Raw genomic sequence first — 18,553 nt, 5'->3', positions numbered from 1 at the left:
AATAATCAGTAAAAAAGATCTATAATTATAGAAAATGGAGCTCATCAATTACCATTTAAGAGCAAATAATGTCTAGTCTGAGTGATAAGCTTGACCTGAGACCATCAGGTCTTGGACTCAAGTCCGATCACCCTCCTGCTTAAATTGCAGTATTGTCTAGTACAAATTTATAACATATATTTTCTCCGTAACAATATCTCATGGGGAAAAAACTCCAATTTAAGAGTAGAAAGTTAACAGAAACTCATAGGACATGTCTTACAGAATACGATGACGTATTCTTCCTTATTCAATGGATTTGGTAGAAAATTCATATATGGACATGTATGATATAAGCAGAAAAACAGAGTTGGTACGTCCTTTATGAAACATAGAGCCAAAAGGGTTTGGGAGCATCTTCCTTGCAAAAGTCAATCAGTACTAGACTTCCTAAAAAGCAGCTAAATTTCAAAGAATAGAAAACAAAATTGCAGAGAAGGATTATGCTTGTCTTTACCTTACTAACTTGACTTAATAATTGAGTTTTTGTTTCATAATTTTTCACAATTTCAAAAATAAGGAGCCTCCTAATATGAAAAATTGGGAATTCAATATCTTTACAGTCATCTCCCATTAAAGATCTTCTATGTGACCCCAAAATGGTAAATAGTGGACTTGATAAGATTAGATTAGACTACTGTTGCAAGCATTAGTTTCCTACTGAAAGAGATATATACAATTTAAGAATTTTTGTGTACAGCAGTCAAAAGAATAGTAATTCGTGCAAGATGAGAAAATCCAACTGAGGACAAAACAAAGGAAGGGGGAGAAAATCCCCAAAGTTATCAATTATCTACAACAACAAATCTGACAAGTTGCTTACCGGAGACGATTACCACACAGATTCACACCGTGTCAGCTACAAAAAGAACAATAGTCACGATTAGTAATTATTCGAAAAAAGGGTGGAAAAACCCTTTGATGCATTATTATCCACTCCTGAGATATATGTTTGCTGAACACACCTGGAATTAGATGCTCACCTTTCAGAAGAAAGAAAATTCAACCTTGGAGTAACTGTATATCTACATTGCGGGCTTAATCTACAAGCCAACATATTTCTCTACGACCTGTACCAATATCAATGAGATCCACGTGTGCCAGCCCCTAGTATTAGTTGTTTGATGCCCTATTCCAGCTGCATTTCTTCCTAGAAGGATATTCGTCTTTAAACAGTAATCACTTGACATCACCACTTCCAATTGTTGCACTCAACAAGCTTTCGGATCCCTGTGAAACACCTATTTTTGATTTATCACTTTCTGCTGCTTTTCTCATTTCTATCTCAAGCTGCTTGCAGTTTTCATCATGGGCTTTGTTAAACAATCTCACGAAATTGAGCATAGTTGAAACAACTGCAGAATTAGTTTTAGATAAAGATTACAATAAAAATAGTAATTATACTTTTAAAAAAAGTCACATTCAATTTTCAAAATTAGGAACTGTTTATGTGGCTACTTGGAAGTAAATAGCTGAACTCAAAAAGGAAGTGAAATCAGAAGTTTTTATCAGTTTTTAGCATATCCAATAATGCATAATGTTTTTAGAGTGTGTGAACACAACAGACAGGATCGGTGAGCAGATAATGAGGCAATTGAGAAAGAGACATCAAGCAGATATATTAACATAACAGAGTAAAATTGGCAAAAATCCTGGTAGGCTTTTTCTCAAGGATCAACAACCTTTCAAACACCCAAATACGAAGCTGATTTTGACATTTGATTTCAAATAGCAAAGAACTTCATGTGCAATTTTATTGTATCAACAAATTTCTGATGGTCCCTTCTCTCTGATCCACATGTCAATTTTAAGGTTCCAGTGATAGAATAAATGTGCCACTTTGACTACAAAGTAAAATTTGTTGCTTTGGAAATACAAGTTATTAATGGATGCCAACATGATTCTAACCAAAACATCAGATACAGAAATAGGTGCTTTAGCAGATTGAACTCCAGCAAATGCCAAATGGAAATAATCAGTAACATGTTGTCCAAGTGCACAAGTATCAGCTGACTCAATTGCACTTCTAAGCCCAAGATCCTAATGATACCATATTATTATACGAATTAACAAACATAAGCTCTCATGTTTTCTTTTATCAACACAAAGGTCAATGGGACAACAAAATTATGTAATAGATCGTTCTACTTGACAATTACCTTGTTCAAAGGGACAACGTGCTGGATCTTCTCCAAAATAAAGAATCAATGCATCCACATTTCTGCCCTGTATTAACATTAATGTGCAGGCAAAATAAAGGTTCACATGAAGACAAGACAGTACCACACAGTTACAAATATCAAAAGAAAAAAAAATAAGACCTACCACTCCAGAGTAAAGGGATGCCAAAGACCTCACTTCAGCTTCAGCAAAACGAAGAAACTCCTTTAAAATCTGAGCAATAGAAGATAAACCATATCAGGAAAACAGATAAACATATGCAAACACCGATGTAAACGCATTATATAATGACCCCAGACGTGTACGTGCACATGCACACACAAGAATTGAAGACTAAAAGTTGACAAACATTTGTAGCATGAAGGAAGATGGGATTGTTATTGGATGAATGTCGTTTTCTGTTCAGCCGCATAATATTGATATATACCTTGTAACTGCTGCTTTTCATTCTTTCAAATTAATTAAATCAGATTCATAATTCTCTTCAAAGAATTGAAAATTAAAAAGAAAGAAAAAAAAAGTATGTCCTTAATTTCACATCTGTAATAGCCATATCAGCTCTAGTGTGAAGTTGCTTCTAGTATCAATTCAGATCAAGTTTACTGTATCAATCATTATAGAAATTGGAGAATATTGTAAATCCAGAAGCTATTTCATGGGATCAAATACTTCCATCATCAACTAATATTCATTACTTGATCTCATAAATCTTGATTACACTCTATTGCATTATACAGTATGTATACATATACATCTCAAATTTATACTTGTTACTCAGAGGAAGTGCATGCCTGAATTGCCCATGTCTGATTATTTATACAAGGCCAACGTTTAGTTGCTTGATGTGAATATATTAAACTAATAGTGTAGCATAATTGAAAATAAATTCCAAATATTGGAATCAGAAAGCAAATAACTTGAGCAGAACAATTTATGACTTAATCTAAGAAAAGCAATTTCCTTTAAGATTGGGAGAAAGCCGCTAGTCATTGCACGCGACAAGCACTAGCAAGTTACAGATTCATTTTTCATATATGCATAAGACAATTAATATGCTTAAAATACCTTATGAAAATTTGCTGACACAGGTCCATCACTTTCAGAGATTGAAAGTTCCTGTACAACCTTTTCCAACCCTTTGCTTATGGCTTGCATTTCCTCGGCCAAAAATTTCAATTGTATCTGGGTGGGAACTCATGTTTCAGTCACGAGATACTCTCTTCTCATCTAATTTTCTTAGAATGCAATACAAAAAAATAATAATACCTTTGATGCGGGTTCCAAACTGGGGAGGTCTTTTGAAAAATCTAGAAGTTCCGGTAGTTTGTCAGCAAGCACCTATAGCATATCAATCAGAATAAAGGTTTGCATACTTCAATGGAAATCCTCATGGCAATATTACCCAAAACATAGCATGAACTTTGCTTCCTAAAGTTCACCAATGAAGGACTTCTTCTAAAATGATACGAAGCCATGTCTTATGAGTTATGGTCGTGTAAAATAGGTAAAGACTAACCCTACCAAAAGAATAAAAAGATAAAGAAAAATAACAATAAAAGGCATAAAATGAAAGGAACTTATTGCATCTCTGATATTAAGACTCCACAAGATTTTGCAATGGGCTTTCCTTCCATTTAATGGACATGGATTTTAAATAAAAAGATATCAAGAAATCCAAATAGGCGTATGAAGATACTTTCTAAATACAGGATGCTTATCCTTATTGCTAGTCCCCATATCATTTTATTTCATCTTTTTCCATAGATTTCTTCATCCAGAGCCATATCTTAAAAATTCTATTATAGGATATCATTATTCCTCAAACTAAAAACCACATTCTTCTTTCCTTTTCCCTAATTAATTCCCTAGATGCCTTGTAGAAAAGGTCTAGTGCACTTATGTTTTTTGACCACTGCAAAACTGAGTCTAGCTCCTCATCAATTTCGAGATCCATATTTGAACTACAAATTATTATATGGACAAATTCCTTGACTATTCAGCATTTTCTACTAAGCTTGTTCAGATTGGTGGGTTGAAAAGGAAATAAGTAGTGCCAAAATCACTACTTCTATACATTATGGAAGACCATCAAATTCACCAGTCAATGCAAAAAGAGAGGGTCACAATAAGGAAGCTTCAGATATAAGTATGTACATAGCTAAAGTAAAATACTATGCACATGTTCTTCTGAATTAGCCAAGTAAGAAAAATAAATGGATGCAGAAAGGACCAATTGATAAAGGACTGCAAAGAAAGGACTGCAGAACAATGATTGGATAAGTTCAATTCAATGGGCCCCTGAGGGAGTAAAGACACAACCTGTCGGTTCTGTTCCAAGTGCAATTGATGATGTGCTCATACTTCAATAGAACTTACTGAATTAAATTCCTCATGCTGTGTGTGTGTGTTTGTGTGTGTGTGTATGTGCGCGCGCAAACGTATCCAGTTACACATTCACATTCACATTCACATTCACATTTTGCATGTATGAATGAATATGCAAAGGTATTGAATAAATAAACATAGAAAAAAGCTAAGTCACGGATCTACATATTGTCATGGCAAATATCAATCACGCGAATTAATGACATGTACACATATATCAGGATTTTTAGGACATCTCTAATGCACAAGGTCATCATTTTTATTTTATGACACCTCTCCCATATTTTTCCTCTCTTTTTTTCCCTCGAAAAAGGCTATTTCCACAAACCAAACTGGTGACCCTACAAAAAAAAGGAGCAACCCTACCGTGGCACCAAGGTTTGTACTTATTCACATGTCAAGAACTTACTCGCAGTTCCCATAGATTCTTAAATTCAGTATAAAGAAGAACCCATCTGCACAAGATATTCACCACAGATAAGTAAAAACTTTTACCTTACAAAGATAATGCATGAGAGTCATCTTGTTGTTCCTTGCCCGCGTCTCAGTTAGTTTAAGGAGGCTATCCAACCTAAATCCAACAGCAGAGCCTAAAAGAAATTGCAACTCAATAATGGAAGGAAGAAATTGAATTGAAAGAACAGGAAAACATTGTGCTAATTGAAAATGCCAGGTCCCACAACATGAAAAATATGCAAGGTGGCATCAAATAGATGTACATTAATTCAAAAGCGGCTTTGAATAAATATCACATAAGGACTCAGAAACTATGACTGAAAGGCTGCAGTGTCACAAAACCAAAGATTGGTCACCACTAATGTGAATTTCTTCACAAATTTAGCAAAATGAGTCAAAATCAACATTGAAAACAAGAATGAACTCATTTGCAACATAACAATACAATAATTACCTTTTAAAGTATCTTGAAACAATAGGCGTGCTGCTAAGAAAAAGGACAAGAATAAATTTAAAAGAAAAGGCTGACGAGGAACCATTGGGGTGGCAACACTGTTTGTCACTTGGGGTGAATTTCATTGACATTCCTGCCTATAAGATGCTGTTTCAGGGTGATTTTGAAATCAAATACACGTAACAGTATCTGCCCCCCAAAATCTTGTTACATAATGCCAGATGAACTCTGTAACAGGAAATATTTTAAGCCTGAAAGGTTTGTGTGGAAAACTGTCAAGATCTATAGAGACCAGTAACATGAAATTTGTTTGGCATCTTAGGGCACCTCAAGTGATTCAAGATTGGAGGTCAAGTAATTCAGGCACAAAGTAGAATAGTTGTCATATTTCCACCATTTACTAGGAATTGCTTTTCAGAGGACAATGCAGAGCAAATAATTCGTCACCCAAGTTTCTCAGTAAATGTAGTTGTCTTTAAAATTTTTCAGGCAAACAAGGAGCTCCTTAATCTAATATTTACAATCAGTGTAGTTTCTCTTGATGAGTGCATTAGGAATTTAATGAATCTGCAATACAAGGAACTTCATGGTAGAAAGACAACACTGATAAAAATTTGACTTACCCCTAGCAGTTCCCTGGTTTAAAGCATTTCCTAGTGAAAGAATAGTCTGCATGATTCTTTTCAGTTTGGCAGAATTCCTGATCTGAAAACAGCATTGACAGTGTTATTGGATGCCACAAACATATGACTAATCACCAGTATGGGTTAGGGGGAAAAAGAGAAAGAGAATGTAATACAGTATAACTTGCCTCTTCTGCGGTAGAGTTCACCACATTCAGGCTCTTTCTAAGGTCAGAAACCTAAATAGCAAATAAGAAGTGACAGATCCATATTTCACACAACACAGGATAATTAGCAAGCAGAAACTCTATACATCTCCTAACCTGGGAATGAAACTGCATCTTAAATGAGAAGACTCTGAGCTTAGATTCTACTCTGGGAACTTGCATTAACTCTAAGAAAAACTGCCAAAAAGATCCATAAACACATGTATTAATCAGAAAGAATCATAAATAATACAATACACATGAATTACTGTAGCATTCATCTCAAATTTGCATCTGATTTGAATTTCCAACCTTGTAATTTGAGTTGTTCCTTAAATTTGCAAATGCGTATTTGATGTTAGTGTCTACATAGGGATTGGTTGCAGGAATTTGGTGGTTTAAGCCCATATGGGGTTTTAAATAACAGAGCTATTGCTATTTTAGATGAAAATTTAACTAATAGTAACGATCTTGTATATCTAAAAATTTAGAGTGAAATAAAAAGTCATAGAAATATTTTAGGGCAAAAATATATTGTCAAAAAGAGATGAATGTGTAGTTACAAAGTACTAAATTATTAGAAAACTTTAATATTTTTTTTTAAAAAAGAAACAATTTGGGGTTGATGATAAAAAAAATGATGCAGTGTACAAAGCATCCCACATTATGGGCTCTGGGGAGGATTGATGTATGCAGTCTTCCCTCTGTTTTTACAGAGAGGCTATTTTCATGGCCGAAATCCATAACCTCTAAGTCACAAGTGGTGTAACTTTATCATTTCACCAAAGCCTAAAGGTGACAATCCAAATACAAAATTAAATGGAAGACATTATATACTTGAGCTCTAAAAAGTTTAAATGCCATTTAGAAATAGAGCTAAAAGAGATTCGGAAACAAAGAGAGAGAGAGAGAGAGAGAAAGAGAAACAATATAACATTCTATCTTTAGCAGTAGCGTGCCCCATCCTCTTTCTTCTTTCAAAGGTCTAAAATGGGAAAGATCTGGAAACTTGGATTGTTAGTTACATTTATGATATATCTACAAATATCATGCATTAGTTTCTACAAATAACACAGGACCAGGGCCATGATCATGGCTGTGATCATTATTTAAATCTATATATTTCACTTGAGAATACCCTTTCTATAAGAAAAGTAATTTTATCTAGTAGGGTAAAGAAATCACAAAGTGGAAGGTAGTAAAACTCATCCTTTAACCTAAGCCTGTTAAATGGCCCTTACAATTAAATTTTAGCCCAACTTCATAACCCTAAGAATTATGAAGATGAAATGCTTTTGAGGGAATAAGTACCAGCTTCCAAATGAGTGAGAAGAAAGGTTCATGTAGGTTTGTTTGCTTTATCAGAGTTTATGTTCTCCTTTTTACTTGTTTCTTGAGTTCTATAGAACTCCTTGTACTCAATGGCATATTCTACTTCCCTTCTTTTTTCATGACCTATATATTTTCATTTCAAACATACATCTTGAGAAAATTATATGAAATTCTTCATTAAAATAAAACCATATAGAAACTACATTTTTTTCCAACTCTTGTAACGGATAAATATAATATTTAGATTTTTCTTATATTTTATAAAATTATGAAAAAAGTACTGGTAAGCATATTAAGATTTTTAAAATAAATATGTTGTTCTTCAAATAAATGCGTGAATAATTTTGTTTGCAAGCAGTTTATTAAGACTAACTTTGCCGCCTGAACCATTGTTCTTGGATTGGATTGGCTTGGCTTGGCTTGACTTGATTCATTTGACAAATGAGCTATGCTCAAGCCTAACTACAGTTCTTTTCTGAAACAAAAGCCTAAGCTAACCAAAGCTTGGCTTATTAACAGACTGTAGCCATTGCTCATATATTTAAAACTTCATTAGATTCCATATCCCCTAAACGCTAACCTTATTAAGCAACAATATTTCAAACATTAAAAAGACTTTTGCACATGTAACATTAGATTTCAATAACAATCCTTAATTTTTAAGAGGAACTACCAAGCAGAAATGAAGTAGTACGAACCTGTTCACATTTTCCTAATTTTTCCTTTTCTCCAGTGTAGCCCTGAACAAAGATTGCAAGACACAATTGACTGAAATAGTTTAAGAGTATTGGTGCTACTGACTATTACCAGGGCACAATATAAATAGTAAAGCAAGAATTACATAGAATGAAACACGATGTTACATCCAAAACCAGTTCACCTTAAGAAGTTCCATCTCCTCTTTTGTTGGACAAAATTTTATAAGGTTGTCAACCTGATCTACATCTAATGCCGAATCCTCAAGAGCAAGCACCGAACTCTGTAAATGTACCATAGGTTAGGTTGAGATAACAGGTTCTGAAGCATTACTCGTTAGTATGTTATAACTAGAACTGATAACGTGCAAAAAGTTTGAATAAAATCATTTCATGATCCAATAATATGTTCCAGAAGAGTCCGAGGACATCAAAACCTTCACAATAAGAGACTACGAGTTCATGGAAATAATTTCTAGCTTAGAAAGAATAGACACCAGAAGAAATATAAAATTATCAAAATCTCTGTGCATATGTCTGGTCTTGGACAGGTTTTTATTTTTCTCTAGTGGGAAAAAGAAAGCAGAGGGTGGAGACAGGAAAGGAGGAGGAAGCATTAAGTGAGGAAGTAAAATACCACAAGCAAATTGAATCCTTTTTGAGTAGTTAAGCATAAGCAAACAGCAGATAGAGTTGTGGAATTTACAAGTGAACTTATTGTAATTAAAGAAACTGAAATAATTACAAAACTTAAATAAGAACCAAATACTTGAGAACTGATACAAGGTCCAGAACTTTCGTTGTTTTAGGAAAAATATTGAAAAGCAAAGAGAAAAACGAACAGGAGAAAGGGGGGAAAAGGAAAGAACTAAACTAGGGCACGGAAAGCAAACCTAAAAAAATCAAATTAGAAAATATCTTTTTTTTCCAAGACAAATTATTCTTCTTTTTAAGCTTTCAGAACCCTTCTACTCTCTCTCTTTTTCTTTTCGCAGCTATGATTTTCAAACCAAATTTGTCTATTTTATCACTCTCTCAGCTATTATAAATCTTATTTTCATAGTCCTACTTCCCTCACCTTGTGTCCATTAACCAAAGCACCTAGAATTTTCAAACCAGATGAGAAAAAAGAAAATCATGGTCTTTGCCAACAGAAGTCTGCAACTACAATTTGCACAGTATATGACTTTCAGCTCTTGAAGCCAAAACCTACTCAAGCCACAGCTGATCCATAGGCAATAAACACTTTCTGCTATAATTTTAAACCCTGACATCCTTATGTTGCAAACTCCACACCCAGCTCACTGCAGGAACTCACATGTATAAATGAAATCTGGTTTTATATGAACCTGATTTTTTTTTTTTTTTGAGCATATAAAAGTGTATATGCTGTGTTAAATTGAGGCAGGGTAATTAAGGAAGTATTGAGGCAAGAATGGTCCATGTAAGTAGTATACTTCACCAGTATATAAAAAAGGATTTGCCTACAGCAATTACAAAATAAATATCACTTAAAATAGGATACTAAGTTCAACTCTAGATTAATTTAAGTTAGAAATGGAGCCAAATCTATAATGATAATGTTGAAAACACACACTAGCAAAGCTCTAAATGGTGCATTAGCTTACCATTAATTCGTTCAGAGGCACCTTCACTTTTGAAAGCATAATTTCACAATTATATGCTCGTCTGTGCTCAATCTGCAAAAAAGAATATCAAATAAAGAATAATACAAAAATACAAACAAATCTGCCTCTCACATGATACATGAAACATACTAGTCTACCATAAGTAACTCAACTCAGCCAGAAGTTACAAACTCCCAACAAAAAACATAAATAAAGAGGATCAAGATAATCTCAAGATGTTTCAGATTTGTTACATATATCAAAATTTGGAAACCAAACCATCATCAGTAAGGCAAAGACGACTTCTACAGGTACAGAAACAAATATGGAGGAAAACAATCATGGAAAACTCGAAAGTTTGAAGACTTAATGATGACACCAATGGTTATACAAGAGGTACAAATTTTCCATTAGTTTTGGATTGAGACAGGATTCTACAGATGTTGGATAAGTAACATTGGAGATGAGAAAAAACTAGAGAGGGCTGTTTCCTATTTTAGTGACAACAAATCAGTTAAGGATGCTCTCAATTAGATTAGGTTGTTGCAGGCTAAAATACATTAAAACACTTTAACCCCATTGACTATTCTTCCATAGTTGGAAGATTTACACACACCCACATAAAGGTACTACTTCACAAACAATTCAACATGATCTATGGAGTACATACCAGAAATATTATTGTCTTTTACAATCATTCTGAAATTTATTTCAGTACTTAATTAATTGTTAACAAACAGCAAAGAAGATATTACTTATAATTATAGCACAGATAAGGAGGCACAATTGGTTACATAAATTATAAAGAACGAAGAAATAACTAAAAACAGTCGATTTAGAATGACTGGCACAAGAAAGAAAACTCAAATGGTGGTATGAGCACTAGAAGTAAAACATAGACATGCAGCAATTTCAAGTAACAAAAAGCATATACTGCATAAACTAGGAAGTGAATATTAGGTTACCAATTGCACTTTTTCAGCTTTACGTCCACGTGAGCTATGGATCCTTGACTTCCTTCCGTGATCTGAATTTGGAACCGATGCTGAAAATAGATTCTCAAGCTCTGACAGGTCAATCTCCGGAGCCCTAGGAGATGAAGACAGAGTATATCATAATCAAAAAAAAAAAAAAAAAAAAAAAAAAAAATACTGAAAGCATATTCTAACGGATTTACAAAATCTCTTTGGATGAACATACTTGGAGGCTTCACCAGATTTTTGTGCCTCTGCCCATAAGCTTCCTTGAACAGCTCTTGTTAATTTCAACCAATGCAATGGCTTCAGCTTTTTGGTTTGATTACTTCTTGAAGATATAGTACGAGATAAGCGTCCCTTGGTGCTAGAGGGAGAACTGAATGGTGGAGCAGGAGTTGGTGGTGCAGGAGATGGAGGTTGAGAATTATTATCTACATTATTGCCCATCTTTGAAGTACCTTTAACAGAAGGGAGGGGAGGAGGGGGTGCAGAAGGAACACCAGAGGCATTGGATGACAAAATGGATGGAGATGGTGGGGGCGGTGGCATTGCAGATGAAATAGGTAGATTAGCATCTGGCTCTGGATGAAGAGGAGGGGGTGGGGTTGGACGAGGTCTGGCACTAATAGCACCGGTTTCCTTCAAAGGTGGGGTTGGAGGAGGTGGTGGCATTGGAGGTCCAGCTTTAGTGGTGGGGTGGTCCCTCAAAGATGGCACCGGAGGAGGTGTTGGTGGTTTCAAGGGAGGAGTTGGAGGCAGTGGCAAAGTTGAGAGAGTATCTAAAGCAGGTTGGATGCTGGTTGATGGCACCTGATCTTTGCCCCCTAAAAAAGATTCAGGCTTTTTGGCAGAAGAAGGATCCGTTGGCTCTAAACCAGAAAGATGATGAGGATGGGATGGTGAAGTTGGAAGAATTTTTGAGGCACTAGTGCTCATGACAGGTTCAGTTTCAGGTGGAACTGACAAGGTTTGATTTGAGGCAGCTCTAGATATTATCTCATGAGTGAACTCAGCAGCTTCACACAAGGTATCATCACGTGAGAAAGGATTAATGCCAGAACCTAAGGGCGATTGAGGTAACTTTTGACGCATAAGATCAGATAGTCTGGAAACTAGAAAGTCTTTGTATTCAGCCTCATCAACCACATCAGCACCTGGAGATGATTTTGGCAAGTGTTTGGACTCAATCTTTTGTGCTGGAAACATGGAGTTCTTCATGCCACTATCCAAGATCATGCGCTTCTTTCTGTCCTGACGCATTCTAGGACTCATATCCAGTCTTCGAGGGCTTCTAGGGCTTTGAGGGTTTCGAGGGCTAAGTTGTACACTAAGTAGCAAATCAGTGTCAAAATTTTCCTGGACAACATTTGATGCACTGATTTGTTGAAGCACATTAAGTGCAACACCTGTTTTGGAATCTGACCAGTCGACTGAGCTAAAAATCTCTTGAACTTTAGCAAATGCTTCCACTGGTAGACCTTCCTTTTCCTCAAAACCAGAGAAATCTACTGAAACAACAGCATCAGCAGCATTCGTCTCTGAGAAAAGAACCTTCACCAAGATAATGCACTTCACATTAGAAGAAAAAATGCACGCATACACATTTAAGAAAAGAAAAAACATTACTTTGCCAAATCACACACGACCAAGAATTATACCTCTGCTCTGAAGTCCTTTGGAAATTGATCCTTAGTATCCCACAATATGTCAATTTCGTCACGGTTAAGTATCAAAATGTTTGACCTAATAAAAGCTGTGTTAAACACAGCTCGAAACATCATCTGTTCATGTTCCATATCATCATTTACACTGATACACTCAAGCACAACATCACCTTGTACATGGCAATTTATGTCAATTTTAACTAGTTCGCATTCTGTCTGCAGTAAGATAGAAAAGGGTACAAAAATCATATATTTGAAAAAAAGAACAATATCTAGGTGCTTATGGAAGAAAATACATTGAAAAAGAAAAGTATTACCTGACACCAATAAGAAAAGTGACCTCACAATTAAAATATAAAACCAAAATCTCTAAAAACATTGGAATCACAAGAACGAGGCAAAATGCAGCAAATCAAGCTCCCTACTAACTGAAACCTCGTAAGAGCGAAGTCACACACTCTCATATCACCCCCCCCCCCCCCCCCCCCCATATGAACATACTCTAGGCTTCACCTTCTAGAAAACAAATAGAAATATATGATTTAGGTAAACCTTAACCATATTCTTGAAATTCTGTGCTAACTTAAAGTAAAAAGTAAGATATTCTGAACCTCCACAATGACAGTTTCTTAGTTATTTAACATTGCCCATGAAAATTCCTTCAGCCTTTTATCATGATATTTTGGATTCTTTCAATCTGATAACTACTGAGGCAGTTATCTAGTGGCATTAGAGAAGCTGAAAATTGCATAGTTTACAGTTAAAAAACTGTGAGGCTACTTCAGTTCATAATAAGTTGCTTGAGAGTCTCAGTTATGTCCTTCTCCCACTCTCTCTCTCTCTCTCTCTCTCTCTCTTCTCTATCCGTCTTTTTGTGGTTGCTTTGAGACTCATGTGTTAATAAGCCACATTATCTACCCCAAACCAATCATCACACAATGCATAACATGACAATCTTAAAGACAACGACGAGTTAAATCAATGAAAGTAAGACTCTGTCTATCCACATGAATTGAAAATACTGCCAATAAAAAAACAAGTAAAAAAAAAAAAGAAGCATATAACCACTAAGTGAAGAGGATATGAAATTACCTGCTTATAATTCCGGACAGTTTCCCCTTTCCTAGGAGTTGAGTTCCTAGGAGTAGAGCACACATCATTGGTAGTTTGATATGAAAGACCGTGTCCATATATTCGAAATACAGGACGGCAGCCCCCTTCTCCATCGAAATCAGGAATAAATCTTAGAATAATGCACTCCAATGTAAGAGCTCTCTCCAATGGAGGCCACTCTGAAGCCACATTCCTCCTTGAAACATATTGTAGATACCTGAGTTGAGAAGGGATGGGATTCAGCGGTTGAAGCAACTGCAAAAGCTCACGAGGAGCCTGTCTGTAAATCATGTCGAGAGTCTTATGCTCTCCACTGAATTGCTTTCTGTAAAGCAATAGTGCAGCCAGCATGAAAGCCAAAACAGGCCAACCACCCCGTTCACAGTGCATTAGAAGCAAATTTTGTACGCCAAGTGAAAGCCAACTTTCACCCGATCTTAGAAAATGATGGATCACCTCCATTCTGAGCAATGGGCAACCTTCATATTGCCGAGGGTACTCCATGATAGTCATATTATATTCAGACATAATGTCAGACAGCTGACTTTGTTTCTCTCCCTCACGGAAATTGAACACCAAGAACGAAGCATCAGGGAAGTGCTCTTTAAGTTGACCAACTATTCCACTCATATAGCTCGTATAATTCTCTTCTTGCCAAGCATCGACGGTAAAACAGTAATCGAAGACTATTTATTTATACAGAATATATAGCTTGTTAGTCATGAATTAAAGTTTAAATAGAATCTTTAAACTAAAAGAAAGAAACCCAATTAGTGTTTCCAAAAACCTCAAATGCCAATCAAAACATTTTTTAGTTTCAAATTGCCCTTTCCCTCCTTATTCAAGATACCAAGATGTCCGACTTTAGTAAGTACGCTACGCATATCATTAACAAAAAAAGGAGAGCAGTACATAGCATATGCTTAAAAAAGATCAAGTTATTCTTTCCTATTACACTTTACACAGTCGAGCCAAGATCATTGTTGCCTCTTATTATGCAAAAAGGAGACTTTAAAAGAACCCGTATGCAATTAGGCAACAAAATCCAGCAATTCAATTATTTGAAACACTCTCCAACACAGTTTCACGACACTTTCTCCACTTTGCTTTCATTCTCTATCAAAACATACAGCCAAAAACAAAACGACAAACACAGTCGAATAAGGCAATTCAATTCAAATTTGCAATCCCTACTTCCAAAAATGAAAGAAAGAAAAAAACGCACCGTAAACACGCTCGCAGATCTCGAGCAGACCATCTGGTGGCTTCCTATAGAACAATTTACGAAACAACGACATATTTCATTCAAATATAATAATCTAACACTCCAAAACTAACCAGTTTTTCAACTTCCAATCAATTGCAACAGAACCTTTTCTATGATCAAGGAGTTTGTTTGATTTGGTACAATATCAAATTTGATACTTCTGTTGTTTTCAGTTCAAACTTAGGTTTCAGCTCAAAAAACCGTTGAAGTTTGTTAGATACAGAAACAGATTATTCGAATCGATTAGATCGTTTGTTTGTTTGTTTCGCTGTGACCTGTGAGCACCCAAAATCGGTATATGTCAGCTACTGGGATTTCATTTCCGTTTCATTTTCATTGTCGCCTACCTGCTCCATGTAGCGGGTACCGTGACGTGGACGCCATTAACGACCGACATGCTTGCTCTTTGCTTGAGGGTATTTGGTAAATAGGTTTTTTAAAAATAAAAAGAAATAATAAGATAATGGATAAAGTTGCTTTTCCTTCTTTTATTTCTTTCATTTTTCTTTTTGGCTTTTATATTAACCATATCATTTTTTTTTTCACCTTTGAGATTTATTATTATTTGGATTTTTTGTTCGTTGACATATATAATATAAAATTAAAATAGTGCATTAAATAAGTTAAATTTAGCTATTCGACATGATAAATCATAAAAGTATATCCAAACTACAGTTTGAAATTTTAAATTTAAGTTCAGCTCCTTCATAATTATTAAAAAAAAATATTATTTCTTCGTAATATTAAACTCGTCTCATTTGTTAAACCAGCTGGCAAAATTAAATTCAATTTATTAAAATTTAAACTAACTTTCTAACGACTTTCCTCATTTACTATACACTAGTTAACGTTATATTAACTTAATTATAGTTTTGCTTATGAAATCCAAATGTAAATGATTTAATTTTCTTTTTCTCACAAATTAATGCCATTAAAAAATAAGAATTTATTTTGTTTTATTGACTATCATGAATAAAATGAAATTAACTTATGGATACTAAAATTAAATATTTTCAAGAAGGAAAGAGATAGATTTAATATAAATAAATTACATGTAATATTAACTTACATCATATTCATGTACTCCATTTAGATTTTGTATCCTATTAGATTTATATATGTTTACTGTAACACCCCTTCCCGGTCCATCCGTTAACCCGAATGAACCGAGCCGAGACGCTACAATCTGGTTGCACTTGTATCTTGTCATGCGGATAGCATACTGTATGCAAAATATGAATATAAACACTCCCAATTACACTCTAAACTTCCAACATCTCCAAGAATCATCATAACACAATAACCCTTTATCTATATATCTTTACATAATTATATAAATCCTCAAAAGCATTTAATATCTAGCAATTAATTTCATTCAGAATCTATATCAAGTTTTCATGACCTAATCATATCAACTACAGTAAACTATTTCATCTTCAATCATTTCATAAATATTATTCTTATCACCAACTACTTACACCAAAATAATTACATGTTTCACTTATTTTTACAATCACATAAGCTCTAACAATAAAAGAATTATACATGCCATAACTCTTAATACATGCCATAAATCTTAATTCTACATCTCTCAATCTATTATGACCAAATTAAGCACTTCTGCTTTGATAGGACTCCTCAAGTCTTCAAGTAGCAACCACGATCTTCAACCTGCGCGTGATGAAAATCGACGCGCTGAGTATAAAACTCAGTGGTTCTCATAATTCACATACTAAACAAAGTACGATGGCAACTAACTTCAAATACCAATTTCATAAAGCATTGATACTCATAGAATCAGTAAATTTTAACATGAATGTCTCTTTGTAGCAACGAATGAACTTCTAACTCATAGACATAATTAATCTACTTCTCTCATAACTCCTTTACATGAACCGTATATTACACATTATGATATTATCATGGTCTTACCTGCTGTTCATTGTGTTGTCTGCATGAAATCAATAGATATGTATGAATACATAACATTATATTTCCATTTTCTTACTTGCTGTTCATTCTGTTGTATGACTGATGCACTTTAGTCACAGCATATAAGGTATGATTAACAACATTGCATAACTGTATGGCTCATTAAGAATTAAATAAATAAATTTGTAAGCATATATAACATGATACTTTCATAATCTTACCTGATGTTCTTTTTGTTGTATGAACTCTGCAACTTTGATTAAACTCAGTGAATATCATAATGAATGAAGAAACATATAAGCACATACATATGTAGAACTAAACATTTACTTACATATGGAATGTAAGCACACATATCATGATACTTTCATTTTCCCTTAATAATCTTTCTTGCTGTTTAGTATACTGTATGATTATGCAATTTGTAGTCGATATAACTGTATAGCTCCATAAGGTTATAGTGAAACCTAAGTGATAAGATAAACTGTATGAATACTGTAGGCTATAGGCCCCGAACCGGATTCGCCTATGCCACTGTATGATCTAGTGAGATACTGTCCGCTTTGGTGCCCCTAACCGGATTTGCACCGCACGGTTTAATCATATTCACTCAACGGCCTGTAGCCGGAGTTCCAAACTGTATGGGGTGCAGATCTGCTATTCTATGTCGCGACATAGCCTTATCTACATGGTTTTTCCCTAACCTCAATGGAGCTTATTATGTACATGTCAATAATATAACATCATAATACATAAATGGTTGCATAACTTCATAGTTCATCATGTTGATTTGATTTCACATCATATGAATGCTTACATGTTGTTTTAATCCATGTTCTTATGTTGTATTTTTGTTGTAAAATGATTGGATGCATGCATGTTGAGCAAAGGAATGTAATTACATAGCAAATGAAAGGCAAAAGAGTGTCAAAGCATCAGTCGCGAGCGCGACATGCCAAGTCGCGAGCGCGAATTACACTGAAGAGGTAAGTCGCGAGCGCGCTTTTGAAAGTCGCGAGCGCGAGAATGTCAGATGAGAGTCAGAGAGTTTTCTGGCTCAAGTCGCGACCGCGTATGTGAAAGTCGCGAGCGCAACTTGAGCATCCTGAGAGTCAGTGTGTTTCTGGCTGAAGCCGCGACCGCGCAGCACAAGTCGCGAGCGCGAGATGAAGTCGCGAGCGCGCTTGTGTGATTCGCGAGCGCGAGATGCGCACACTGAGAGTCAGAGAGCTTCTGGCCAAAGTCGCGACCGCGCATCTGAAAGTCGCGAGCGCGAGTTGTGCCATTTGAGAGTCAGAGAGCTACCTGACTCAAGTCGCGAGCGCGCAATAGGGAATCGCGAGCGCGACTTGCTTTCCAGACCGCGCGAGCGCGCGACGTGTTTCCAGATTGTACAGTCTGTGTTCTTTTGGCTATAACTCTCAATATACAACTCCAAATTGAATGATTCAAAAGCCCACGTAAAGATAACACATAGAGGAACAAATAACTCTTCTATGACAATTCCTAGTTCCATCATTAAATGGGGTCAAAATCAAGATAAAGTTGCTGGTAAAATTTCCAGCAAACTCTGGTTCAGCATAAACTCATTCCATCCCCTG

General features: G+C 35.3%; 1 protein-coding gene across 1 annotated transcript; it reads right to left on the bottom strand.

The window, feature by feature from the left end:
- Nucleotides 1–692: 692 nt before the first annotated feature.
- Nucleotides 693–15,470, bottom strand: LOC105633503 (formin-like protein 13). Its single transcript, XM_089724917.1, has 18 exons — nucleotides 14,979–15,470; nucleotides 13,733–14,439; nucleotides 12,635–12,856; nucleotides 11,200–12,527; nucleotides 10,965–11,088; nucleotides 10,000–10,071; nucleotides 8,557–8,655; nucleotides 8,375–8,416; nucleotides 6,462–6,542; nucleotides 6,327–6,377; nucleotides 6,139–6,220; nucleotides 5,101–5,195; nucleotides 3,487–3,558; nucleotides 3,286–3,402; nucleotides 2,365–2,433; nucleotides 2,199–2,265; nucleotides 1,023–1,394; nucleotides 693–898 (listed from the first exon to the last, which is right to left on the bottom strand). The coding sequence occupies exons 1-17, from the start codon at nucleotides 15,049–15,051 to the stop codon at nucleotides 1,219–1,221; spliced, it is 3,477 nt and encodes a 1,158-aa protein (XP_089581043.1). The 5' UTR covers nucleotides 15,052–15,470; the 3' UTR covers nucleotides 693–898; nucleotides 1,023–1,218.
- Between the last annotated feature and the right edge of the window lie 3,083 nt (nucleotides 15,471–18,553).

The sequence above is a fragment of the Jatropha curcas genome, chromosome 8 (genome assembly GCF_041381405.1).
Source record: "Jatropha curcas cultivar XTBG-Jc1 chromosome 8, XTBG_Jcur_1.0, whole genome shotgun sequence".
NCBI classification, from domain to species: domain Eukaryota; kingdom Viridiplantae; phylum Streptophyta; class Magnoliopsida; order Malpighiales; family Euphorbiaceae; genus Jatropha; species Jatropha curcas.
The sequence above is the reverse complement of the archived record's forward strand: the minus strand, read 5'-3'. Positions and strand labels throughout refer to the sequence as shown.

Excerpts from the sequence above, each read along its gene's own strand:
- LOC105633503 (XM_089724917.1), bottom strand. The coding sequence starts at position 15,051 with ATGTCGTTGTTTCGTAAATTGTTCTATAGGAAGCCACCAGATGGTCTG. Across the intron at positions 10,072-10,964 it reads AAGCTGAAAAAGTGCAATTG|ATTGAGCACAGACGAGCATA; the intron begins GTAACCTAATAT and ends TCTTTTTTGCAG. Across the intron at positions 3,403-3,486 it reads GTTTGGAACCCGCATCAAAG|ATACAATTGAAATTTTTGGC; the intron begins GTATTATTATTT and ends GTTCCCACCCAG.